This window comes from Thamnophis sirtalis, unplaced genomic scaffold (genome assembly GCF_051295495.1).
Source record: "Thamnophis sirtalis isolate CommonGarterSnake01/CBP01778 unplaced genomic scaffold, rThaSir2_p1.2 scaffold_4, whole genome shotgun sequence".
Taxonomy (NCBI): domain Eukaryota; kingdom Metazoa; phylum Chordata; class Lepidosauria; order Squamata; family Natricidae; genus Thamnophis; species Thamnophis sirtalis.
The window spans coordinates 122,318,813-122,345,067 of NW_028261384.1; the positions used below are offsets into that span (position 1 = coordinate 122,318,813).

General features: G+C 45.4%; 2 protein-coding genes across 10 annotated transcripts in view; both read left to right on the forward strand.

The window, feature by feature from the left end:
- The first annotated feature begins 683 nt into the window (after positions 1-683).
- The window catches only part of SRCAP (Snf2 related CREBBP activator protein), a 38,520-nt gene continuing 12,948 nt past the window's right edge, over positions 684-26,255 (forward strand). For 2 of the 9 annotated variants that reach the window (XM_087714065.1, XM_087714066.1), the window contains exons 1-21: positions 5,378-5,519; positions 7,112-7,356; positions 7,595-7,837; positions 8,327-8,512; positions 8,849-8,989; positions 9,718-9,934; positions 10,145-10,437; positions 10,937-11,027; positions 11,128-11,217; positions 11,573-11,728; positions 17,537-17,793; positions 17,874-18,051; positions 19,808-19,944; positions 20,405-20,574; positions 20,669-20,861; positions 20,988-21,124; positions 21,378-21,564; positions 21,744-21,913; positions 22,294-22,640; positions 22,926-23,471; positions 23,555-23,722. In XM_087714065.1, coding sequence (XP_087570191.1) covers positions 7,300-7,356; positions 7,595-7,837; positions 8,327-8,512; positions 8,849-8,989; positions 9,718-9,934; positions 10,145-10,437; positions 10,937-11,027; positions 11,128-11,217; positions 11,573-11,728; positions 17,537-17,793; positions 17,874-18,051; positions 19,808-19,944; positions 20,405-20,574; positions 20,669-20,861; positions 20,988-21,124; positions 21,378-21,564; positions 21,744-21,913; positions 22,294-22,640; positions 22,926-23,471; positions 23,555-23,722 — 3,964 coding nt within the window. In that variant the 5' untranslated portion in view covers positions 5,378-5,519; positions 7,112-7,299. Of the gene's footprint in view, positions 944-975; positions 1,037-1,271; positions 1,332-5,377; positions 5,520-7,111; positions 7,357-7,594; positions 7,838-8,326; positions 8,513-8,848; positions 8,990-9,717; positions 9,935-10,144; positions 10,438-10,936; positions 11,028-11,127; positions 11,218-11,572; positions 11,729-17,536; positions 17,794-17,873; positions 18,052-19,807; positions 19,945-20,404; positions 20,575-20,668; positions 20,862-20,987; positions 21,125-21,377; positions 21,565-21,743; positions 21,914-22,293; positions 22,641-22,925; positions 23,472-23,554; positions 23,723-25,780; positions 26,012-26,255 lie in introns of those variants that run through there. The other 7 variants (XM_087714063.1, XM_087714067.1, XM_087714064.1 and 4 more) reach the window with 7 other exon arrangements.
- On the forward strand, positions 1,493-5,331 carry LOC106545003 (uncharacterized). The gene has a single exon (XM_087714068.1). It carries the CDS (start codon positions 1,862-1,864, stop codon positions 4,862-4,864), a length of 3,003 nt encoding a protein of 1,000 aa, XP_087570194.1. The 5' UTR covers positions 1,493-1,861; the 3' UTR covers positions 4,865-5,331.

Consider the following 26,255-nt stretch of genomic DNA (forward strand, 5'->3'; position numbering starts at 1 on the left):
CTAATCAAACATGTTCCTTGTTGATTGGAGGTTGAGGGTTGTAATATTTTGTACCCTGTTTCACAACTAAATTAATATTCCTGTCAAAACAGAGGCGCTCTAAAACTTTTGCTACTTGGAAAGTATTTGCTAGCTGCCCGTCAAATATGTTTTAAAGTAAATCGGATTTTATTTCCCATTGACAATCGTGCAGTAAACGACATGGGTGCGTGTTTACCTAACAACCTCATATGCAGAAGCATAGATATGGGGGAAATTTGAATGGTCGCGCAAGCCCGCTCAACAGAGGCGCCCTGGTTCCTGTTTTCATGCTTAGGGAGGGACGAACGGAAAGGAGCGACTACAACTCCCAGAGTTCCTAGGGACTTCATTTCCCAACATACCCCTCGCTCACAATGGCCTTGCCCTTTCTACGCGGGATGAGCGACCCGCGCTCTGTTTTTGGTGTATGGTCGTTACAGAAAGCTTCGCCTTTCGCAAAGCGTTCCCCACGTTGTCTTCGTCGCCATCAATACGCTGTGTATGAATCAACTTCCGGCTGAATCCTTTCCCACCCCCGTACCGCTCCGTCTCCCCCTCGCGTAGCTCGAATTCTCGCGAGATTTCCATGCCGAGGCCGGCGGGCGGAGGGAGCAGTGGGAGGAGGGAGGGGGTTGGCCCTGGCGCTTGGTGGTGGCGGCCGCCATTTTGCCACGGCGGGTCGGGTCTGCCTCGGCGGGGCCTCGTTAGGGATTCACAGGCGAGTGGGAGGGGTGAGCGACGTGCCGAGCAATACCGGCGGGGCCGCGCACAGGAAAAAGCCGACCGGGAGCTGCTTAGGAGCCACGGATGGCGGCAGATTCTATCCGACCGAGGCGGCGGCGCTGGGGCTGAGGTGGCGGCAGGAGGAGGCGGGGCAGGAGGCACCTCCCCTCCCTCCTCACTCCTCCCCCCTCCCACCCAGGTAAGATGGCGGACCGGCCGGGTCTCTACTCCTCTTGCTCACACCCACCTCTGTGGAGCAGTGCGAGATTCTGCGTCGAGTCGGGAGGGAAAAGTGAGGAAACTAATAAGAGCGTCCGCGCGCCCCACTTTCCCCGCCCCCCCGGCATTCCCTGCTGGTTATTTCCCCCCCTACCTCTAGAGGGCGCGCTAGCGGAAGGAGCGGGAAGCTAATTAGAGAGCGCACGCGCTTCTTCAGCCAACGGCCGCGGCTGATGCCGGCCTATTATTACTTAAGCCGTCGCCGTTCTCTCTTTCGCTTGCCCCTCCCCTGGCAGATCGTCTTCTTTGCGCGCGCCGCGGATCGGGCCGGACGGCCGGCCAACCAACCAACGGCTGCAGCTTCCTCTGTGCGTAGTGGGAGGGGGGAGGGGCAGGTGGGGAATCTTGAGGGGACGGGGCTCGGGAGGGTCGGGGGCGCGTGGGGGGGGAGGGGTTTGGGGCGCCGGGAGGGAGGGAGGGGGCAAGTGGGCGGGGATAGGGGGGACAAAGGGTTAAAGGGAGGGAGGGGGAGGGAGCGAACGGCGGCGAACTTAGGCTGAAGAAAGAGAAAGAAAAGGGAAAGAAAGAAAGAAAAGTGTTCTCGGGCCACGTTCAGAAAACGCGATTAAAATCTTGGGTGTTCAGGGAATCCGGTCAGAGAGGAAAGTGGGTGCAAGTTTGGAGATCTTTAGGGTCAGAGTGATTGCAAAGGTCTCGAGGCGTTTGGGATGTGTGAGTGTGTGGATGGGTTTAAAAGCACTGAAGTTTGAGGTAGCTTGTGGTAACTGAATAAAGCTTGCGGCTGGAGTGGAGAAACACTTATTTACTGCATGTCATCAATTCGAGTGGAAAGGCTTGGGAGAAGCTGGGTAACTAAAGCAGGAAGAGTCATACGAACATGGAGCCCGAGGAGGGACGTAAAGAAGATAATGCTGGAAATGAGAGGCTGAATGAAGAGTCCACGGAGGGGGCAGAACCATTACTTCTGAAGGCAGCTGAGTTAGAGGGGCAGGATGGGGAAATTTTGGGGGACGGTGAATTAAATCAAGGAGGAGAAGCAGTGTCAGGTGAGGATGGAAATTATACTGAGGGTATGGCAGAACCAGAGCCCAGGGAAGTAAAAATGGGAGAGAAATCAAGTCTCAGGGAGTTGAAAAGTAATGCAGAATCTGAGGAATTGGGAGGAGAAGGAGAATCAGAAGAAAAGGAGCATGAAGAAATCGGGATTGTTGAAGAGAGTAGAACTCTAGAAATGGATGAAAAAGTTGATTTGGCAAAATCAGAGGATCAGAGGGAGAAAGAAGTTCATGCATATACTGAAGGAAAGGCTGATTATCCACACAACCTGGAGAAGGCTGAAGTATTCATTTTAGACCAGAAGGATTCAGAGGGAGGGACTGAAAAAGAGATTGTTGAAACCACAGAGATTCAGAAAGAGGATAATGATTTGTCAAGATTGGGTCAGGGAGGCAATTTAGAGATAACTGAAGAGGGAAAAGATGTAGCAGCAGATGCAACATCAGTAGATCAGAAACAGACTGAAGAATCAGTAGAATTAGGTGAGGAACAAAATAAGGTATACATCAAAGCTGAGGATGAGGAAATAGCTGGAGTAGAGCAGAGTTTAATTGCACGTGAAACAGAGACATCAGTAGAAACCCAGGAAAAACCTGAGCAGGCATTGGAAAATCTCAGGGAACCTGGAGAGATTATTGGAAAGAGAGATGCAACAATGGCTGATGAAGAAGCAACAACACTGCATCAAACAAAGGTTGACAAGTTAGTTGAGGGAAGTCTGGGAGAAAGTGGGAAACCAGTGGGAGAGCAACCATTAACAGTGGTTGAAGCTAAAGCGGAATATTTCCCAGTAGTTGTAGAGACAGAGGAGGTGAGAATTGGGAAAGTGACTACAGAAGAAGTTGTGATTATACCAGTTGAAGATGAAACTAAGGATTTGATGGAGACAAGTGAAGAAGTAATGGGTGAGAAAGATTTAGCTGCCATGGAAGCTGTAGCAGTAGTTGAGGTTGAAAATTTGGTGGACATTAGTGAAACACAGATGGGAAAGGAGGATATGACACTAATTGTAGAATCAAGGGAAAAGACTATGGAAGAGTTGATTGCAGAGAAAGATGTAGAAGTAACAGAAGCACCAGAGAGTATAAGTGGAATACGAGAAGAAATACCTACACAAATTCAGGGTAAGAGAAGTAAAGAAAAGACTGAATCAGAGATTATTGAAGAGAAAAAAGTTGAAGATTTAACCCAACCAGAACAAAAGCCAAAAGAACAAGTAGAAAAAGGCGAACAATTGGATTCAGCTGGCATGATTGATAAAGTGGAAACTGGAGAATTAGAGATGGCATTAGCAATTAATCAGAATGAAATGATGGAAAGCCTGAAGCCATCTCAGGAAAAGGCAGAGATTGCTGTCATGGATACTGTGGGAGAAAAATTACCATCCCAAGAAAAGATTTTAATCTGGAGTCCAGAATTGGAAAGACCAGGGGTAGACTCCAGATTATATTCAGGGATATCCAGATCGTATAAGCAAGAGGATAAACTAAGCCGAGAACTTATTGCAGAATTGGTAAGAATTGGCCAGGGAAAAAGAGATTTGAGCTTAGGTCAAGTAGCATTATTAGAAGCAAGCATAAAGCTCACTGGAGAATTAGAAAAGTTGGGTAGTGAAGAACAAAGTCACAAAGTGAAAGGTAAAATAATTATAGGCTTGGCAGGGCTAAGACAAGGACCAATTAAAGTAACACCGCGTAGGACCATTCGGTCAGCAGGAGGCTATCGTAGAGTGTTGGCACAAGTAGCTCCAGGATTAATTGTAACCGGTTTAAGGAAACCTGACGGAAAGAGACTAACAAAACAAGATCATTTACAGTTGTACAAGAGGGCATTAGAACAAAGGGAGACACGATCAGCTGAACAGGGACGTTTTGGAGTAAGCAAGAGGTCAGATGATGCAATGGTCTTCATGGGTTACCGAATTGGGCGGGAAAGAATGTCTTGTTTGTCAGAGGCAGAGCAGAGAATGATGAAAATTAAGCTGCCTAAATTAGAGGAGATTGGGGGAAAGCCTGCAATAGAACAGGTAGAGGTACCAAAGCAGAAACAGGAAGTGAGAAAGGAAAAGATACAAGAGATTAATGGCAATGAAGAAGAATGGCATCAACTAGAGGAACTGCCAACAGCATGGCTTGGTAGACCATTGACACGAGGTTATACGGCAGCACAACAAAGTTCTGGGTGGACTGCAGGCGTAAGGCCAGGACATGTGCGTATTTCAAGGTCACTTCGGGCAGCAATAAAAAAAAGAATTAACTTGATGGTGATGGGTGAGAGTGCAACAAAATCAGCAGCACAAAGGCTTGAGCCATTAAATGTTGGAATGAGAAGAAGGATGTTAGAGCTTACAAGCAAGTCTGACAAAGTGCATTGGTTAAATGAGATATTGAAGCCAAAGCCACCAGGTTTTCAACTTGGTGTTGCAGATCAGAAGGTTCATGAAGAAGGAAGTCCTAACCTGATGACTGAAAGGCAAAGTCCTGGTTTGTTTACAAGGAAAAAAGAACTAAAAGATTGGAGGGATGGGGTGATGGGAATAGCAATCAGGAGATACAATGCAATGCGACTCGCTATGTGGGGTGAAGGCCCAATTGGTTTGCACGTAAAGGGGAGGAAGTTAACTGAGGATTCATATGGTCCTGCAAGTCACTCCGATAAGGTGAGTTCCATTTTGGGGCAAGTTGAAAGGAGAGTGTTAACAATGGCACAGGTAACAAATGAGAAAATACCAGGTTTGGAAGTGGGCGGAAAAAGTCTGGCTGAGCTACTGAAGCAGGATATGGAGTTAGCAAGGTCAAAGAAAGGTGAGAAAATTTCAAGGTAACTGGTGAAAGAATTTATGCAATTTGTTTAGGGATGTTGGGTTGTTTAAGAATTAGTGGAAAAGCAGAGGGTGTATAGCGAATAGTGCAGTTTAAGAGCAAAGCTTCAGGTTGAGAGAATTTATATATTTGTTAAAAGAATAGAGGAAGATGAAAGGCCAAGACAATGATGTAAGTAATAGTATTGTCAACGTCAGGAACAAAGGGAAGGAAATGAGGATAAAAATTGACCTTGAGAAAATTGGTGATTTTGATCATCTGGGATTTGTGGTTGTTGAGTGGAAGGTAGCTAAAATCTTTCAGAAAGGAAGAAAATTGTCTCTATAATATTTAGTAGCATCTCAAACAGGTTCTTGCCTTTTCTCATAGGCTTGGATTTGGTAGCTGGTGCTTACATTAAACGTCTCCATCGTAATCTGTAGTCAAGCTATTCCTGTGCTGTCTGCATTACAGTCATGGAGAAACAGGATAGCCTTTTGCTAGTGCTTCAAAGAGAATTAAAAAAAAAATAGAGCAAAGCTCAAACAAAATGAATAAATGTTTGTAAAACATGCCATTCTCTGCCCTGGATTGACCTTTTCAGGAGTAGTCTTCCCCTGGAAAGCGAAACCCTGGAAGTACAGTCTGAAAAGCAAGTGGAATTCTCAGCTGAAACAGGTACAGCTGGATTTTTTAATACATACATACATACATTATATATATATGTGTGTGTGAATATGGAATTTGTATAAACTACTAATGAAGTACTTGATTACCATATCTTCCTAAAAGTAACAGTTAGATGCAGTTTGTTTCTGAATCTCATACTAGGTAAGTCCTCAATTTACAACTGATCTGTTAGTGACCATTCAAAGTTATGACATCCCCCTTCCCCCCCAAAAATATGACCCAGATTCAAATTTCTGATGGCCACCCTCCCTCTTCCTATTGACACACAATTGCAGTTTGGGTGCCTGGTAACGAATCCACATTTATAATGTTTGCAATGTCCCACAGTCATGTGATTGCTAGTTCTAACATTTTTGCTGGACACCAGTATGTACTTATAATTTCTGACAAAAAATGCCCTTTGCAGACAATGGAATTGCTTTATGACCACTGAATTTGTTTAACAAACCTCGCAAACAACGTTATGAAATCAAGTTGCTCATGTGGGTGCTTCACAACTATCATGACAGAAATTCAGAGCTCTATTACAGTTATAAATTGAGGGCTATCTGTATTAGATTTTGCTTGCTGTGATATGCAGGAGAGTATACTAGGAACTATTGCAGTCAAAAGGCAGGACATATTTGATGAATGTTAACTAACACACACATTGACATATTGTGAGCACTCTCAAGTTTGGAGCTGCATATTTCCTCATAATGGGGAAACACATTTTCTTGGGAAATTTCTATTGGAAAAAGATGGTGTGGTATCAAAATTCTCTTTGCGTTACATTACATTGGGGTTACATTTCAAATCATAACATATAGGTAGTTTTCAACTGACCATTTAACAACTATTCAAAGTAATGGCAATAATGAAAAAAGTGATTTGACCAGTCCTCATACTTACAACCAGGTCATGTGATTGTCATTTCAAACTATCTTCCCAGGAGGCTTCTAATAGGCAAAGTCAATGAGAAAAGCTGGATTTGCTTAACAGCTGCATGATTTGCTTAAAAACTGTGGCCAAAAAAGTTGTAAAATCAGGTGCAGTTCACTTAACGAATGTATTGCTTAGCAACAGCAGTTCTGATTCCAGTTGTCAAAAGTCGAGGACTACATATATTCAGCTATTTTTTCCAAAGATACAGAGATGAGAAAGTAGTGAGCTATGAAACAAAACTATTATTACAATTTTCATAGTATGGAACAGCACAATAATAATAAGCATTGATTTTTAAACAATGTTCAGAGAGCTACACAGGCAGCCAAATTAAACAATTAACAGATTTATTAAAGATGCATCTATAAAAACTGAAAGAGAAGTAACAGTGTATTTAGGAGAAAAACTTTCTAAAATGTTAGAATAATCCCCAAACAATAAAGTTGGCCTTACAGAGAGAGTGCATTTCCTTTTCAATAACTTTTCCTCCACTTTTTTCCATTTACATTAAATGCTATTGGCAACAGTCAATTTGTTTTGTCTTGACTGGTTAATTGTACTTAAAAAAAAAAGCTCTGGTATGTGCATCAGTTTTGAAAAATTTTCAGTTTGGCTGCAGTTTTTAAATGCTGGTTTCTGTTCATAAATTTATTCAGCTAATTCTGAGTCAGGCAGTCCCGAGCGCAGGCTGGGCTGCCAAGGAACCCAGGAGCTGGACGGCTCGTCCCAGTGGCTGGCTGACCAGAATGAGGCCGGTTCGCAGCATGCACTGGAACAGGACGCAGGCACTACAACCGCAACTGAAACTATTGGGACGAGAGGCAAAGACCAAGAGCGAATTAAAATGCAGACCAGTCCTCCACGACAACACCACATGCTGCACACACAGGTAGAGTTGGAGGTGAGAAGCACCCATGTGCAAATCCCTCTGGATTAGCAGACTATCTCTGGATTTTCAGTGATGGTTAAAATAATGTGGGATACATTGTAGGGAGCAGCTTTGTGGCAAACCAAAGGAAGTTCTCTGAGACTTCACTTAGACTTATTTCTGGAGTTAACTATATTTTAATGATTGAAGGCAGTGTGATAATCCTTGGTGTTGATTTCTCTTTCCTTCTATATTGCATTGCGTGCTTCAGACTACATCAGACAAAATGACAGGCAGCAATCCAGTGTCACCAGCCTCTTCAGGCTCACCTGCCTCAAGTGGGAGCATCTCACCATCACATCTCACTCACGATTCCTCTTTGGACAGTCACCTAAGTTTTGATGGTCCCAAGTTGCAGAACAGAGCCCTGGTATCATCAGGGATGTATATCTCCCCTGATCCTGCGAGCATGTGGGACAAGACACATGCAGAGATTGCTGAGCAGGCAAAACATGTAAGCTCTTGTGTAACGTTCCCGTGGTTCGTCCATGAGGCCAATGTGGAGAAAAGACAGGACACGATCTTTCTCGGGATGGAGCGACCCAGATTGGGGGTCTGAGAGCCTCTTTTATTGAGATAGGACAAAGGCAGGAGGAGCAATAGCATGTGGTTAAAAACAGCCTGTAAAAGTACAATTTCTAATCTACTGCTCAGTCTATATATGGTCAAATCTTGGACGTCAATGGTAGGGCACATCTCAGAATGTTATGTTATGCACTATCAGGATGTTATGGCGTTTTAGGAGTTTGTTTTCTCCTGTGTGGTTCAGCGTGTCTCTGCATGCCCCGTTATCCACTGGGCCAAGGGTGACCGCTACGCCTACACAAGGCCATTTTAATCATCTTTCTGTTGGACATAAGCACTTGCAATCTAAGATAGTAGAGCCCCTGAGCCTTTCAGGAAGTATGTGAACAAACTATCTGACTTGGAGCCTCTTTTTTAGGAAGCAGAAATTGAGAATCGCATTGCAGAAATGAAGAAGGAAGGATTCTGGTCTTTGAAAAGGCTTTCAAAGGTGCCTGAGCCAATTCGGCCCAAAGTGCACTGGGATTATCTGTGTGAGGAAATGCAGTGGCTCTCTGCTGACTTCGCTCAAGAACGTCGTTGGAAGAGGGGTGTTGCCAGGAAGGTGGGTTCTGGCATCTTTAAACTGTCCCTTCTCCAGACTTTTTCAGCTGGTTTGCATCTATCCGTCCATTCCTATCTTTATACTTTTTAGAAGCAATGAAATGCTGCTTAACTATTTCATGGCTGCTGTGGGATTTCTGGAATTCTGTATAATCTAGCAGCTAAGTGATGTAATTGGTGCTATTTCAACTGGCTAAGGCACAGTATGATTATCCTCAATAAAACCTCCAGCAAACTAATATCTCCTAAAATATAGCCCAGGATAAAGTAGAAAATATGGCCACATGGTGGATTTTGGTCATTTGCATCTGCTGTCTTTCTCCTCTGTATCATACAGGTTGTGCGCATGGTGATCAGGCACCACGAGGAACAGAAGCAGAAAGAAGAACGAGCCAAACGTGAGGAGCAAGCCAAGTTGCGCCGCATTGCTTCTTCCATTGCCAAAGAGGTCAAGCAGTTCTGGAGCAACGTTGAGAAGGTGTGTGAAATCCTTGTCCAGAGTTAGGAAAAGTATGTGTATTTCTTGATAGCCTAAATACATAGGCAAGTACATACCAGACCATTTTCCATGTCATATTGAATTTATTCTTATTTTATGTGTCTAATCAAAAGTGTTAAATGTTAAATGCATGCATGAAATATCTGGTCCTTTAAGTGTTACTTTTGCCTATATAGCTATATGTCACCATCCCTTCAAAAACTTGATGCAGTGCATGTAGGGATTTCTCCTCATTTTTATCCCCTGACCAACTCCATATGAGACAGGATGAATTGAAGGACAAGTTCCCATTGTCCAATAGGTTTATAGTTTCAGATAGCGTTCAAGACCATACTGGTGTAGGCTTTTAAAATTTTCACTGGAGCTATTGTCCTAAGGTAATTGGATTCAATCTGATTAACAGAATAACAGTGTTGGAAGGGACCTTGGCGGCCTTCTAGTCTAACTTCCTGCTCAAACAGGACCTTATAACATTCCGGACAAAGGCCTATCTCTTATTAGCAAAATGCTTTTGAACTATGAGACAAAGTCAAAATTCTCTTTGTTTTTTTCATGGTTGCAGAGGAAAGGATGGCTGCAATTATGCCTAATAATATTCTGCTGAAGATGCAGTTTGGTATTTCTTAACTCAAGCCACTCAAAGTTGTTTCAAACTCTGAGATGGGAAGCATATAAACTTAATAAATAAACAAACAAATTTTCTTTAGGTTGTGCAATTCAAGCAGCAGTCACGTCTTGAGGAAAAACGGAAAAAAGCACTGGATCTGCAGCTGGATTTTATAGTGGGCCAGACAGAAAAATATTCCGACTTGCTAACCCAAAGCCTGAATGAGACTCTTCCAGTTCCCAGCAAGACCAGTGGCTCCCATGCTGGCTCTACTGCTTCTAGTCCAACTCCCCCTGCTCAGCTTATGGAAGATGAAGGTCAGTCTCTGTTCTTTGAGTTTGGTGACCCACTTAGTATGGCTTCTATCTCAAACCACACCTTCCCACTGAAAGACATTTGCTTTGTTAGAAAGTGTATTCGCTTCCTAGGGATGGGGTGTGGGATTTCAGTGTCCATTCCCAATCCCCAAATCTAAAGTTGGTTTTGTGATTTGAAAGATGTTGCAGCTGATCCTTTTTCTCTGGCAGATGGGGATTTCCAACCCCATGAAGAGTCAGATGATGAGGAGACAATTGAAGTTGAGGAACAACAGGAAGGGAATGATTCAGAAACACAGCTGCGGGAGATTGAGCTGCTAAAGCAGGAAAGTGAACTGCCCTTAGAGGAGCTACTCCAGACATTGCCACCCCAAATCTTAGAAAATTCCTTCAGTGAATCTCCTTGTGCTTCCAGCTCTGACAATGATGATGATGATGAAGAAGAGGGTGAGAGTGAAGAGGAAGCTGAGCATGAGGAAAGTCAGACCTCTGAGACACTAAAGGTATCCTTCAAGTCAAATCTTGAGCAGAGAAGATAGGGCGCTTTGTATTTATAGGCTGGGATTAAAAGAATCCAACCTCTCCGTTTTTAAAGTCATACTGCACTGGGGTGGCACAGTGGTTAGCATGCAGTATTGCCGGCTAATTCTGCTGACTGCCAGCAGTTTGATTCTCACCAGCTCCAGGTTGACTCAGCCATCCATCCTTCCAAGGTTGATAAAATAAGGACTCAAATTGTTGAGGGCAATATGCTGACTCTGTAAACCCTTTAGAGAGGGTTGTAAAGCAGTAAATAACTCTTAAGTGGTATTGCTATTTAACTGGTCTCCACAATTGATATTTGCCAAGAAGCATCAATTACATATGTGATTTAAAATAAAAGTTTTTTTTAAAAGATCTCTTTTAAATTTCAATATTCTGTCCTACTGTTATATGCTATGTGCAATGGAGAGTTTCCTGTTGCTGTCTGTCTCTTGAAGTCTTTCCCCCTCTTCTACTCAGCAGGAAAAACCCAAACCTGTCACTCAGAGGAATAAGAAACCTTGGAAACCTGATGAAGAAGATGAGGAGTTTACGGCCAATGAAGAAGAAGGTAAGCATGTTTTGTGGGTCATTGATTGACTGAATGTAATGAGAATTGGGATGAGGTTAGGATTGTAATCCAGTAACATAGGTAATCCTTTCTCTCTCAGCTGAAGATGAAGAAGAAACAATAGATGCTGAAGAAAAGCTGGAAGGAAATGTGGATCACAGCAAAGAATTGGATGATCTGGCTAAGGAAGGTTCGAACAGAGATTGTAGCCTGGGAAAGCAAATGAGGATTATGAGGGATTCCATGATCCTTCAGAACAATAATTACTGAATTGTGTTTCTGAATGTTTGCTGGATCCATGAACCATAATCCCTAGAATTTGTTGAAGGAACAAGGGCCAGATTAAGCACCAATACAGTACTGTATGTCTTGAGGTTAGAATTTGGTAGGGTTAAAACATAGCCTCTAGTTGCGGTTGATAAGTCATTTCGAAACTTTCCCACTTCATAAAGGGAAGATAACTTCAACATAAGCAGATGAGGTCAGAGAGATCAAACTCGTTTAGGTTCTATTGGCCCTAAGACAAGTTCTTTTGGACTTCATAGGTGAACTGCCCATGGAGGAGTTGCTTCAGAAATATGCTGGTGCTTATGCTTCAGACTTTGAAGTGGAAGCATCAGACACTTCATCGGAGGCACTGGAGCCTACTACTTCAGAGTATGAGGAAGAATCAGAGGAGGAGAACAGCACTAGTCACTCAGGTATGGAAGGAAGAGGAGCGACCCCTGAAAATACACAACTATAGTTATTCCTGTATTTCTCCTGTGCGCTGCTTGGGGAATCTAAGCATGAGTTAACTTTGTCCATTAGCCTAGAGACTGAGTTACATAATTGTTGACTACGCCTCCTCTGACTGGATAGTCCAGTTTTTTAATTCAGTCCAGCCTAAAGAGACGTAAAACAATTTGCTCTAGGACTATTAGACAAATTAATTCATTCTTCTGGATTCCTCGTTGCCTTATTTGACTGTTTTGAGAAGGAAGCAAGTGCGATTCTGTGCCCGGCTGAATCTGACAGGCGACAGTTCGCTGTCAACCTTGAGACCATTTGGCACGTCTAGCAATTTCCCAAAGGCTCTAGTGGCCGGAGGGGGGAAATTATCGCCGCGAAAGATTTGTTTGAATGCAATTTGCCTTACCTTCATGTTGTGGTTGAGAGCATGTTCGCCACTCTACGTTCGCTGATTACCGCGGTTGGGAGTCGGTTTGCCACTCCTGCACCGGTTGGGGAGGACACGACTCGCTAGTGCTAGCATGGTCTGTCCCACAGAGGTTTTTCATCGCATTGCTGCCGCGATTCCTAGATCGCTGGAGGACTCTGGTGGGTCAGCGGCCGTTGGAGCCTTTGGTTTGAATTTCTGCCGGTTGTACTGGCGGTCGCCATTTTTGAAGCCGTTTGGTTGCGCGCTGATGAGCGGCCGGAAGGGGCGTGTCTGGCAGTTCGTGCCTGAATTGCGGCGGTACGCCAATGATTTTACTCTTTGCTCGAGGAGGTCGGTGCGCCGCTGCTCCTTTTGGCACACGCAGTAGTTCTTTCAGCAGACAGAGGCAGCTTCACTATTTATAGCTGCGCAATTGCTCTGTATTTAGCTGTGAGATTGAGCCTTTCAATTCTCCCCGTTTGTACCTATGGGGGTTCAGTCCATCTCCGGAGGCAGTGCTGGGGCTTCTAATGTTTTTCCGCTTCCCTCCAACGCCACAGAGGCCAGCGCTAGGGCAGGCAGGGCCACCACTAGGGCCTCTAGTCAGAGACCTCACACCTCGTCTGCGGCACCGGATAGGGCCGCCAAACGCAAAGTTCAGGCCTTCGTCCAAGGCCACTGTGGCCACAAGTAGGTCACCTCCCATGCAAGTCACCCAAGGGCCTTCCCCCGTTTCTTCCCTGCACCTGACAGGCACCCACGGTTGGTCTCCTGATTTCTCTTTCCCCCAGGGAATGGCATCTGAGGAGGGGGAATTGATGACCCAATCACCCCCAGCCTTTCTGAAATCAGTCCAGCCTCGGCCCAAGCGCCTCGCGCACAAGGCCCTTGGGTACTTTTGCACCTACGGCTGCAGGCCTCGGAACTGAGGAAGGCCATGAGTTCGGCCTTCCCCCTGAGTGTTATCAAATGATTTCAGCTGCCATCTCACAGGGTGTAGATGCAGAATTGCATCGCAGGGCCCAATTGTCCAGACCAGCAACCTTGCCTAGGGACCTGTCCACCCGCCAGGTGGACCCCCCATCACCCCTACCCTTGGTCTACAGTGAGGATTCGGTGTTAGGCGAGGAGGGAGAAGTGGCGGACATAGAATTTTGGGATGACGAGGGCCTAGCACAGGACAAACCTACCTCTTCTGGTTTGTTTCATCCAGTGTTATTTAAGTCCCTCTTGTACAAGGCAAAGGCCACTACCAACATGGGGGGTGCCATCACTCAGTCTAGTACAGCAGTGAGGCTTGATTCTACGGAACGTCTGTTTGCGGAACAGATGCAGGAACAGGATGTCATCCCCTTTCCGAAATTGTTTCTTGACGTTGTCCAAAAACAATGGACGCAACCAACTGCTGTTCCCTCACCCAGTAACGGGGACAGAAAACTTTATACTTCCATGCCAGAACTGGATAGCATCCTTCAGTTCCCTCCGGTAGATCCACCAGTAGCAGCCTTGACTTCCCCAGCTTTAATTCCGTCCGAAATTTCGGAAGGTCTTAAAGCGGAGGACTGCAAGGCCGAATTGGTCTTCCACAAGACCCACCAGGCAGCTGCCTGGGCTTTACGGGCTGCTAAGCTGGCCTCGTTTTTCAATAGGACTTCATTTGTCTGGCTTAGGCAGCTAAAGTGCAGGTTTGCCCCTGATGATATGCGCCTCCACCAGGATGTCAACAAACTGGTAGCGGCGTTGGAGTTCTCTTCTGATGCTGCTCACAACATGGTCAAGTTCGTGTCTCGAGCTGTAGCATCCAATGTGGTGTCCCGCCGCCTCCTTTGGCTCTGCCATTAGCAGATGGCCTTTGTTCCAAATGGCGCTTGGCATCGACTTCTTTCAAGGGTGGGCCTCTGGTGCTGCGTTGGACCCTATCTTAATTGAGATAAGGGACAAGCACAAGGTGCTCCTGTCAACCAGCAGACGCGCGGACAGGAGACAGCAACGTGGCAAGAGAAGGCAGCCTTTTCGTGCTGGGGATTCTGGTTACAACGCAACCCTTATGTTCCCCAGTATAATAGACCCTACACCCAGACACAAGACTGGACCCTGGACAGCTCCTGTACCAGGGATAGAGGCTGCCAGCAGATCCAAAATCAGTCTCGGGGCCGGTAGCCATTTCGTGGAGGCAACAACCGGTCCTTTCGTAGATACCGGTGACTCACATTGGTGGGACCTATTGGCGGGCGGTTAACAGCCTTCGCTCACCAATGGCAGAAACCACCTCAGATGCCTGGCTCTCCAAACACGGACCTTCACGAAGCTGCTGGCAGTCATAGCCGCTTCTCTTCGTTCAATACACATAAGAGTCAATTGCTACCTGGACAACATCTTGGTCCTATCATGATCCCAGAACTAGGCAGTTCAAGACCTGCAGTGCACAATGGACACCTTGTAGCGGCACGGCTTCATCTTGAACTTTCCAAAGAGTCGCCTGCAGCCAACTACGTCTCTCTTGCACTTCGGGACAGTCATCAACTCGGAGAGTTGTGAGGTGTCCTGTCTCAGGAGAGGCGACAAAGCCTACACATCCTGGTGAGTCACGTGATGTCGCAGAGATCCTTGCCGCTGGCAATTCTTTCCCAGCTGCTTGGGAAAATGATATTGTGCATAGACATTGTTCCCTGGGCGTGATTCCATGCTCACCCGCTCCAATGGTTTTTGCTCCCCTTCCAGAGGGCCTATACCAGTCACTCACAAATCAGGGTCCAGTTACCACCCAAGGTGTTATGGTCTCTTAGGTGGTGGACATCCTCCAAGCTACTCAGGGCATGCCTCTTCAAGGAGCCAGACCACATCGGGGTAACGACGAATGCGAGCTTTTTTGGATGGGGAGCCCACGCCTCGGACCAAGTCACGCAAGGTCGCTGGACGGACCAGGAATTAAGGAACAGCATCAACTGGCTAGAGCTGTGGGCCATCCACCTAGCCCTCCACGAATTCCGGAACTTGGTGACGATCAACCACGTACTAATTCTCACCGACAACGTGGCCTCCAAGGCTCATGTCAACCGCCAGGGATGCACGCAGTCCAAGTCCCTGATGATGGAAGCGGAGAGACTCCACCACTGAGCAGAGAACCGGTTGCTGTCAATCCGAGCAGAGCACCTATCGGGTGCAACCAACACGCAGGCGGATTGGCTGAGCAGAACTACTATAGACCAGGCGGAGTGGTGCCTCCATCCTACTCTATTCCAGGAACTCTTGCAGGTTTGGCCGGCCTGACATGGACTTCTTTGTATAGCCTCACAACTACCAGCTGCTGTGGTTTTACACCAGGTACCTGACACCGGGGCGGAAGGCATCGACGCGCTCCGCAATCCTTGGCCGGAGGGCCTTCTTTACACCTTTACACTTCTATCCATCATCCCGCTTGTCGTTCAGAAAATCCTAGCAGAACAGTGAACCTCGTTCATCTCTCCATCTCACGACCTTGGAGAATCCCGGACGATCAGATCCACCTCTCCCAGGGGGTTCTCATTCACCCAAACCCTTAACTGCTACTGTTAGCTGCGTGGCACGTGAGCGGACTATCTTGACTCAACAACATTTTTCAGATAAGGTCATCGACATGATTCAGGCGGCATGATGCCCATCCACGACTTGTATCTACGAGGCCACCTGGCAGACCTTCTGCAGATGGTGTCGGACAGCCGGCGTTGACCCAATCAAGACGTCTGTGCCACAAGTATTGGAATTTTTGCAGATGGGCTTAGATAAGGGTCTTGACACCCAGCACTCTCCACCCCCAAGTCGCAACCTTATCAACGGTGATTGGTGCCAGGCAGGGCCGTTCTTTGACACAGCACCTAAGGGTCCGCTCATTCCTGAAGGGCGCAACGAACCTCAGGCCACCGGTAGTGCATTGCTACCCTACCTGGGACTTGTCCCTGGTACTCAGAGCCCTCACAGCTGTGCCATTTGAGCCCATTCACACGATCAGTCTCATGTTGCTGACCCTCAAAACTGTTTTCTTGGTGGCCATACATCGGCCACGAGGGTGTTGGAATTGGCGGCACTGTCGATCTGCGCGGACCTCTGTATCTTTCATCCTTGCGGTTGGACCCGGTGTTCCTTCCAAAGATTAACACTTGGTTTCACAGGCCACAGGAGCTCATTCTCCCAGACTTCTGCTCGCGCCCATCACATCCACAGGAACGTCTGTGGCATCACCTTGACATTCGCAGGGCGCTTCGCCGGAATGTAAAACGCACTGTAGCATTCAGAAGATCGGAGGCACTGTTTGTGTCCTTTCAGCCATCATCCATGGGACAGAAGGTGCTGGTTGAAAGGGTGCATCACCTTTGCCTATGACAATCAATCCCAGCCGGTTCCCAGATGCATCATTCCCCATTCCACCAGGAGTGCGGCTACCACAGCAGCCTGGGCAACGCAGGCATTAGTGGAGGACATTTGCAGGGCAGCAACCTGGTCATCGCCGTCACCCTTTATCAGACACTACAAAATGGACATGTATGCCTCGGCTAAGGCCTCCTTCGGACGGCGAGTCTTACAGAGGGTGCTCTCGCCACCTGGGCCCCTGACCAGCCTAGCTCCCGCCCTTGACTCTCATTGCTTTGGCATGTCCCATGCTTGGATTCTCCAAGCAGCACATAGGAGAAAGACCGTTGACTTACCTGAACAGTCCTTCTATGTTCGTTGTGAGGGGAATCCAAACCTGCCCTCAGCTTCGGCTGGTCCGGGCATTGACATCAGACTTCATTTCACTGCTATTGCTACTGGTCTCTTGACTATTGACATTGGATCGACTTACTTACCTCATTGGCTCATGGTCAACAATTACATAACTCAGTCTCTAGGCTAATGGATAAAGTTAACCCATGCTTGGATTCCCCTTGCAGCGCACATAGAAGCGTTCAGGTAAGTCAATGATCATTTCGGGGTTGAGCAATTGAAAATGCGGATTGCACCTTAATACAATCGATGCTGGTTAGAATTGTTGAGAGTTGAAGTTTTACATTTTGGAGGGGAAAAGATTTTGCAATCCTGATGTAAATGAATGTTTTTGCATGATATCAAAGCTGAATGGATTTTTTAACTGTTTGGACATTTTTAATTCTCCAAATTGATACTTTGCAAAACTGCTGGTCTAAAAACAATACGTTGGATTTGTCTTAATGAAAACCAGAGACTGTGATGAGTGATTTATTATGTAGAAAAACAATATATAGTTCTAAGCCATTGTAAATCATCGATTGAAAGGAGACAACTACTTTCCCTGGGGTCTGAAGCACATTTGGTCCAATAGTTAATGGGATTATGTAGTACGGCTTTGTCCTGATGTTGCTGATTTTGCCTCCAGATTCCACAGAAGAGGACGAAGAAAGTGAGCAAGAGGAAAGTGAAGTAGAGGATGCCCTTGAAGAGGAAAGGAGGGAAGCTTCAGTAACCCAGGAGGAAGATTTTGGTGTTGAGTACCTGTTGAAGCAGGATGATGATAATGGTCACGAGGTAGACAATGATTCAACTCCAGCCCCAGGGCCAAAAAAAGAGATCACAGACATTGCAGCAGCAGCCGAGAGCCTGCAGCCAAAAGGCTATACCTTGGCAACCACACAGGTGAGTCATTTCTGGAGCCAGCCAATTAGGGAGGGAGCAAAATAAAACAGACAAATTAATATTACCATTCTCCCTTGCAGGTTAAGACACCAATCCCCTATTTGTTGCGTGGAACGCTGCGAGAATACCAGCATATTGGTCTCGATTGGCTGGTTACTATGTATGAAAAGAAGCTCAACGGTATCCTGGCTGATGAGATGGGTCTTGGTAAAACCATCCAGACAATTTCCTTGCTGGCGCATCTGGCCTGTGAAAAAGGTGAGCAAATAGTTCAGAGAGAGCTGGGCAGGAATGAGATCAGGGAGTGGAGATGGATTTCACATAAGAAAAAAGTCACAACTGTTAATTATGCTAAGTCATATGGGATACTAATGTCCACTGGCATCCTTGGTAGAGTAGCTAAGCTAGTTGCTCTCTACCTGCAATTGATCCTTTCCAGTGGCTCATAATGTATTAAATAACACCGTTACAGGGATAGATCTGTAGAATCTAGAGAGACAATCCCTGTAGATCAAAGCATCCCAGTATCACGGTGAAATATAAGCAAACCACTGCAAAGCAGTCAAGGAAATCAGACTACAGCTCCCTCAGCTACTACAACAAAGTGCTATGGTTGATGGTACCCAAAACTGCCAAGAGATACAGGATACTAATAGTACAACAGTTGCCCATAGTGCCCCCCCCCCATCTATTTTAGTACACATCCATACATCAGGGTGATCAGGGAAAGTGGTTCTCCATGCCAAATCCAGCTAAATCCAAATTGAAAAGGTCAAGACATTTAATTTAATCCAATAACTCTTGGAGCAACCAGGCACATGTAATCAGGAGGCCTGCAGGTCTCATTAGGGAGATCTTGAGATGGCCCTCTTGCTGATCTCTTGAATGTGGTATTCTTTTTAAAAAGTGTTTACTATGACTTGTTTTGATATATTTATGGTATATAGATAGTCCTCAACTTTACAACAGTTCGTTTAGTGATTGTTCGAAGTTATAACGAAACTGAAAAAGTGACTTACGACTGTTTCTCACATGACTGCTACAGCATCCCCATGTTCACATGATCAACATTCAGAAACTTGGCAACTGACTCTTATTTATGATGGTTGCAGTGTCCCAGGATCATTTAATAACCTTTTGTGACCTTCTGACAACAAAAGTCAATTGGGAAGCCAGATTCATTTAATAACTATTACTAAATTTACAATTGTGATGAATCTGACTTCACAACTGTGGCAAAACTCAATTGTCTCACTGAGCAACAGAAATTTTGAGCTCAATAAGTCAAGGACTGTGTTCTTATATGTGTGGGTGTGGGTGTTTTGCTATATGTCACCTAGGGTCATTTCTTGTGAGATGGATGGCCATATAACTTTAATAAATAAATAAACTGTTGAATTGATCCAACCCAAATGTGTTGTCTTAGGTAGGCCTTCCTCACTGGCTCTTTTTTAGTGAATGGAGAATTTCTTCTATGAAAAAGGATTAATGTCTCCAGTGATAACTTAACATGACAGAGTCTTTAATTGTCCTTAAAAATCAGGGTGGGGAATGAGCCTGGGTTGAAATAGTTCCCCAAACCTTATTGACTTTTTTAGGAAACAATACCTGGGATTAATTCAAAAGAACATTGCTACGTGGTGTTATTATCATCCCAAGTATGCTTTGAATTGACTCAAAGCCCAGCATAAGTCAAAGTGACCTTAAAATGCCACAAAATTGCTCGTAAGGTTCTGAAATGGAAGCTGGAACTGATCAGGGCCCACTGCAAGATTATTCATCCAGCAGCCTGAAAGAGCCCACTTGGACAACGCTTGATAAATAAATACAGCTGGGAAGAAGATTTGACACCCCACCCCACCCCAATATGATCTGCTTGTGATGGTATTGCCATCTTTGTGGTAGAACTGAGTGTATCCAGGGGACATATATGGCTGGGGAATAAGGTGAAGAAATGACCTTTGTCTTTAAAGACATAAACATTTCTGGGTATAATGTTTGTTTGCTCCTGCAGGCAGTTGGGGTCCTCATTTGATCATTGTTCCTACCAGTGTGATGCTCAACTGGGAGATGGAAATCAAGCGCTGGTGTCCCAGTTTCAAGATTTTAACATATTATGGGGCACAGAAGGAGCGTAAGCTGAAGCGACAGGTGAGAGTTTTTAAGCACTCGCAGCTGGTTTTCAATTGTCCTATTCTTCAGTTATGTATAAGAAGATCGCCTTTTGCTTTATCATCTTGTGTGCCTGATATCTGATATTCGTAGGTATGCTAAATGTAGGGTAAATAGGAAATGTTCACATTAATGCCGTTTCCTAGTAGTTAAAGCTAAAAAAAAATTACTTGCAAGGGATTGGACATTGATTTCTGTGCCATCTCAGAACTGTATATCACAGTTCTAGAAACAGCAAGCACACTTGACTTTGTGGGTAAGGCATGCAGAGAAAATTGTAATTCAGTGATGGATTTAGGAATGCAGATCCTGCTTTATAGATCATTGACTTGAGAAGTAATTTTGCTGAAATGTTTCTACTAGAAAAAGGGTAGAAGGCAGTTAATAGAGATATCTCTTACTATAGCCCTCTTGTAATTCCTTCACTGCCTCCATTTAGGGTTGGACCAAGCCCAATGCCTTCCATATCTGCATCACCTCCTACAAGTTGGTGTTGCAGGATCACCAGGCCTTTCGACGCAAGAATTGGAAATATCTGATCTTGGATGAGGCTCAGAACATCAAGAACTTCAAATCCCAACGCTGGCAATCTTTGCTCAACTTCAACAGGTGAGGAGAGAGAGAGACAGTGTTTTCCTCAGTATTGAATAGAAACACTTTTTGTTTCAGAAATTTTCAAGTTTGTGTCTTGCTTGTGTTCTAGCCAGAGGCGACTACTGCTGACTGGAACGCCTCTCCAGAACAGCTTAATGGAGTTGTGGTCCCTCATGCACTTTCTGATGCCACACGTCTTCCAGTCACACCGTGAATTCAAGGAGTGGTTTTCTAACCCCCTGACAGGAATGATCGAAGGCAGCCAGGAGTACAATGAGAATTTAGTCAAAAGACTGCATAAGGTGAGCATAGTGGAAGGAGAGGAGGGTCTTATGCAAGGGACTGTTGAAAGTGGACAGATAATTGATTTAACCAGATAGGAAAAGATTTGGAACAGAACATGTTCTTCTTTGTCATCATCCCAACAGGTGTTGCGTCCCTTCCTCTTGCGAAGGGTAAAAGTGGATGTAGAGAAGCAAATGCCAAAGAAATATGAGCATGTCATCAAGTGCCGTCTTTCCAAGCGCCAGCGTTATCTTTACGATGATTTCATGGCCCAGGCTGCGTGAGTATAGAAAGCTAGTTGAGAAGTGACAAAGGAAATACTTTTTTATACTAGGCTTCTTGGGTTTTGTGAGGAAGTGTGGTCCCCACAGAACAGTAAGCTGGTCATTGAAGGACTATAGACCATGGTGGTTTCTCTAGCTTTTATTTCCCCAACTCCACATCATAGCAGTGTTTATGACTTTTGAAATTCATTATTTTGTGCCTTGGCCTCTGTGGTCATAACTGATTATATGTGGCTGTCACCCTTTCAGCACCAAGGAGACGTTGGCTACAGGGCATTTCATGAGTGTCATCAACATCCTGATGCAACTCCGGAAGGTCTGCAATCACCCCAATCTTTTTGACCCCCGGCCGATCCACTCGCCATTTATCACACAGGGCATCTGCTTCAACACCGCCTCCCTCGTCTTGCATGCTCTTGATTATGATCCTTTCAAGGCAGGTGCCTTCTCTTCTGATCTCTTGGAAGGGCAGAATTGCTCCATTTGTGTGTGTGTGTGTGTTTGTGTGTGTGTGTGTGTACAGGTGACAGCTGCTTTTGATACGGGGGGGGGGGGAATGCAAGACTAGAATAAAGCATCCTGATTTTGTTGCATGTAAATCTTAACCTCTTACAGAATGTGGACTTCGGCATTTTTGATCTGATCAACTTGGAAGGCTCTGTGTCCCGTTATGAAACAGACACATTCCTGCCCAAATGGAAAGTGACAAGGAAAATGATTGAAGAGATTGCTGAATCCCCAGACCCTCCTCCCAGACCCAAACCAGTCAAAATGAAAGTGAACAGGTACTTGCAATTCTCTCTTCTCAAGAGGCTTCATTGCATCATAGCCATACTTTTCCCTTTGGACACAAACTTGCCAGCTCTGAAGGATTTGGGTTTTCTGACCTAAAGGGAATGTTAATATTGGGATTATTCTAGTGGCAATTATGCAGCAGAATATGTGCTATTAGTTAAGGTGCTGTGCATTCATTATCCTGACTTTGAATTCTGAGTATTACCTTAGCTAGAATAAATATTATGCAATAATCTTGGCTGAGAACTGTCTTGTGGGGACTATTACTTCTCTCGATCTCTGTCTCCATCAGATGATCCTTAGCAAAGTTTTTTTTTAATTGCATAGCAGAAGAAAGATAATTTCCATTGCTCTGTGTCATCTTTTTCAGGATGTTACAGCCCATGCCCAAGCCAGAAAACAGAACAGTAGTTCTGGTGAACAGCCCTCGACCCACAACCCCTCTACAGAGACCGATAACTCCTGTGCTTTCGGAACCACTGACACCTGCTATAGTTCCTGTACCACACACAGGCCCAGTATTGCCAGGGCCTTTACAGCCCACCACGCTCCCTGCCTCAGTGTCTCTCCCTGTGCCTATCCCGATGCCTCCATCTGTGACCATGTCAGTACCAGTGCCTCCTCCTGCCAGACCACAGACCCCAACTCTAGTGCCTACTTTGAGCCAGAACAACCCAGCTGCTACTCTGCTGCAGAGCCAGGCCTCTGTTCCTCAGGGTGAGGTTCCGGATTTTGGGGGGGAATGAAGAAAGGGGATGGGGTGGGAAGCTGAGCTCTGTTGCTTCTTATCTTCACATTTACTTTTAAAGTTGTTTGCATGAAATGTATCTGCACTTCTTGAGCTTATTTTGAAGTAGAAATAATATATTTTTTGTTTGACTTTTAAACTGCAAGCATCCCTTTTGGTTGCAAAACTGTTTTGGTTGCTTAAGTTAGTATCTTAATATTTTAAAAGAATAGAGCTGCAGGTCTCTAACCTTGTTCTCTTTCCACCCCCCACAGTGCTGCCCTTGGCAATGACTGCAGCTCAGCTGGTCCCAAATACTCCCCGGCCTCTCTTCCCACCACCTCCTGTTTCTTCTACCACAACCACTGCCTCCTCCCTTAAGACTGCACCAGCCCCGGTCCCAATGGGGCAACAGCCCCCAGTTAGCTTGAGTGCCACCCCAGTGCGACAGCAACCACCCATTAATACATTGAGTATTGCTTCTGTCCAACAGCAGCCCCCCATCAGCACCCTGGGCATTAGTCCTATGGCTCAGCAACCACCCACCAACACGCAATCCATTAATACAGTTAGCATATCCCCCATTAACCCTCTGGGGGTGTCCCCTGTAGGTGGGCAGCAGCCTCCACCGACCAACACCTTAGGCCCAGGACCTGCAAGCACTACCGCTCAACAATCCTCAAGCTCCATTGGGGGCATGGTGAAGCCCATGAACATCCATTCTGCTGTACCTACCTTGCCTGGATACAACTTCGCAGCAGCGGCCGGAGGTGTGCAGCAAAGGCTTTTGCTGTCCCCAGATATGCAGGCACGATTGCCTTGTAAGTATTAAGGAGCCAGCAAAACACAGGCAGCCACCATGATAGTTTGAAAATCTAACCCTCTTTTTCCTCCCCCACTGCAGCAGGTGAAGTGGTCAGCATTGGGCAACTTGCCTCGTTGGCTAATCGGCCACTCCAAGGTGCCCCAGGCAGTAAACCCCTCACATTCCAGATCCAAGGCAACAAGCTTACCTTGACGGGTACCCAAGTTCGCCAGGTCACTATGCCTCAGCCAGCCCGACAGCTGCCAAGTAGGTAAACCCCAGTCCTTAGCAACCCCAATGACTCCCTTGTCCTCTGTCTTGAATAAGTTAGATTTGTTTATGGTAGAGAAGAGCAGAGTAGAGTAGGCAATTTTTTTAAAAAAAATAGGTAGATAGAGAGATAGGGAGAGAAAGAGAGAAATAGGTAGGGAGAGAGAGAGTAGTTGGTAGGTAGGTAGATAAAGGGGAAGAGAAATAGAGATAGAGAAATACAGTAGGTAGGTAGGGAGAGAGTTGGGTAGGTTGGTAGGTAGAGGGTAGAGAGAGAGAAATAGAGGGAGAGAAATACTGTAGATAGGTCGGGAGAGAGAGAAGAGAGTAGGTAGGTACGTAGGTAGGTAGAGGGGGAGAGAGAGAGAAATAGAGGAGGGAGAGAGGGTAGGTAGGTAGGTAGATGTTTCCAGGTGTATTTATCCATGTGTTGGAGAAGGAAATTGCTGACAATCTGCAGAACCTTTGTTTCTGCTAGCACAGCACTTGATCAGTGTAATTGTCATCAATCAGTTAAAGAGGAAAAAAAGTTTTTGCACTCTGCAAACCTCCCAAAAATGTCCCATTTTTTTGCGAAAAAGGGCCCTTTAAAAAAAAAAGGCATGAGTAGCCTTGGGGCTTACAGAGCGCTCCTGTGGGGGGTGCCCCCCAAACGAGCAAAAAACAGCCCAAAAATAGGTCCGTTTTTTGTCAAAAAAAATTGCACGCATAGCCTTATGGAGGCTTATAGGGTGCTGCTGGGAGCTGGGAGGGTGCAAAAATGGCCTTTTTTCTCATTTCTGCCTTCCCCAGCCCCCAGGAGCTCTCTGAAAGCCTCCATAAGGGTATGCACGGCCATTTTTTGAAGGTGCGGGGCTTCGGGAAGCAAAAAATACTGTATTTGTATAAGACGCACCCAGATTTTCAGCCTCTTTTTTGAGGAAAAAGGTGCGTCTTATACTCCAAAAAATATGGTATGCAATCAACCTAACTCATGGGATACTGAATAAAAAAAACGTAAACCATAGGATACAAACAACAAAATTATAATCATAAGCTAGGGTAATGGATAATAGGAAAGATGAGAAGGATAATAGTAATACTATCCTTTTCATCTTACTAAAATACATTACTACTATCCTCCTCCTCTTTCCAATGTTTTTATTAAGCTAAACATAATTATTTAGCTTAATAATGTTTTATGAGACTGAGATCCAGCAACCTGAGCCCTACTACAAAATAATGGCTTGGGAACCACGTACTTCTGAGCACTCAGTTCAGGGATTTGTTTGTGCTTTAATTCATCTGCCATACATGAATACAGGTAGTCCTCGACTTACAACAGTTCGCTTACTGACTAAAGTTACAACAGCACTGAAAATAGTGACTTATGACCGCTTTCACACTTATTACCATTGCAACATCGTCATGGTCATGTGATTTACATTTGGAAGTTTGACAACTGGTTCATATTTATGATGGTTGCAGTTTCCAGGCATCATGCAATCCCCTTTTGCAACATTTTGACAAGCAAAATCAATGGGAAAGCCAGATTCACTTAACAACTATGTTAACAATTTAACAACTGTGGTGGCTCAAATATGGCAAAACTCATTTAGCAAATTTCTCACTTAGCAATATAAATTTTGGGCTAATTGTGGTTGTAGGTTAAGGACTACCCGTACTTTCTTCTTAGAATTTAACACCATTTATGGAAGAGAATGGAGTCATCTGAATTAATTGATCCACAGACAGGATAAAATGCTTACAAGATTAAATGCCTCCTGTTAAGGGAAAATAATAGTGACAGGCAGTAGTGAAGCAAATGTTGAAAGGGAAACAAAGAGGTAGATAGCTTATATTTATTGGAGCACTCCCTCTAAGCTCCTGGTGTCTCTTTGTGAGTCATCCGGTGACCAGAGGGATAGAACAAAACTAGAGCTTTGACTCAAGAGGACCACTGCTTCTCAGTGGGCTCTCGAGGAGGGCTTACAGATGTATTTAAAACTACTATGCATTGCAGATAGAAAAGACAACAAAATGGGCAAGAATTCTCCTTCCCTTCTCTCTCTCCAGGGAATGTGGTTCACTTGGTGTCTGCTGGAGGGCAGCACCACATAATCAGCCAACCTGCTCAAGTGGCTTTGATCCAGGCTATGGCCCAGCAGGCAGGGCAGAACCCAGTTGGTGTGCAGACTGTTCCGGGCCAGCAGCCTCCCACCATCTTGCCGGTCCCAGCTACCAGTACAACTGTTCCACCTGTTGCTTCCACAGCAACAATCAGCGTCCCTATTGCCGTTACTCAAGGTCAGTACATCTCTGCATCCTAGATTTTTCCTTCCGGCTTGTGAGGGAAAGTAATTTAGGAAATGGGTTTGGGGACTTTAAGCCTCTTTCTGCAACTGGTTCCCCTCCACCAGCTTTTCCCCCTGGTGACTGTGTTTGAGGCATGCTTCGTCTTGAATTATAACCCCAATCGTCTTTCTTGTCTGTTGGCGGCCTAAATTTTTTCCTCCCATACCTTCTTTATGTTTCAGTTTTCTCCCTATTC

Excerpts from the sequence above, each read along its gene's own strand:
- LOC106545003 (XM_087714068.1), top strand. The coding sequence starts at position 1,862 with ATGGAGCCCGAGGAGGGACGTAAAGAAGATAATGCTGGAAATGAGAGG.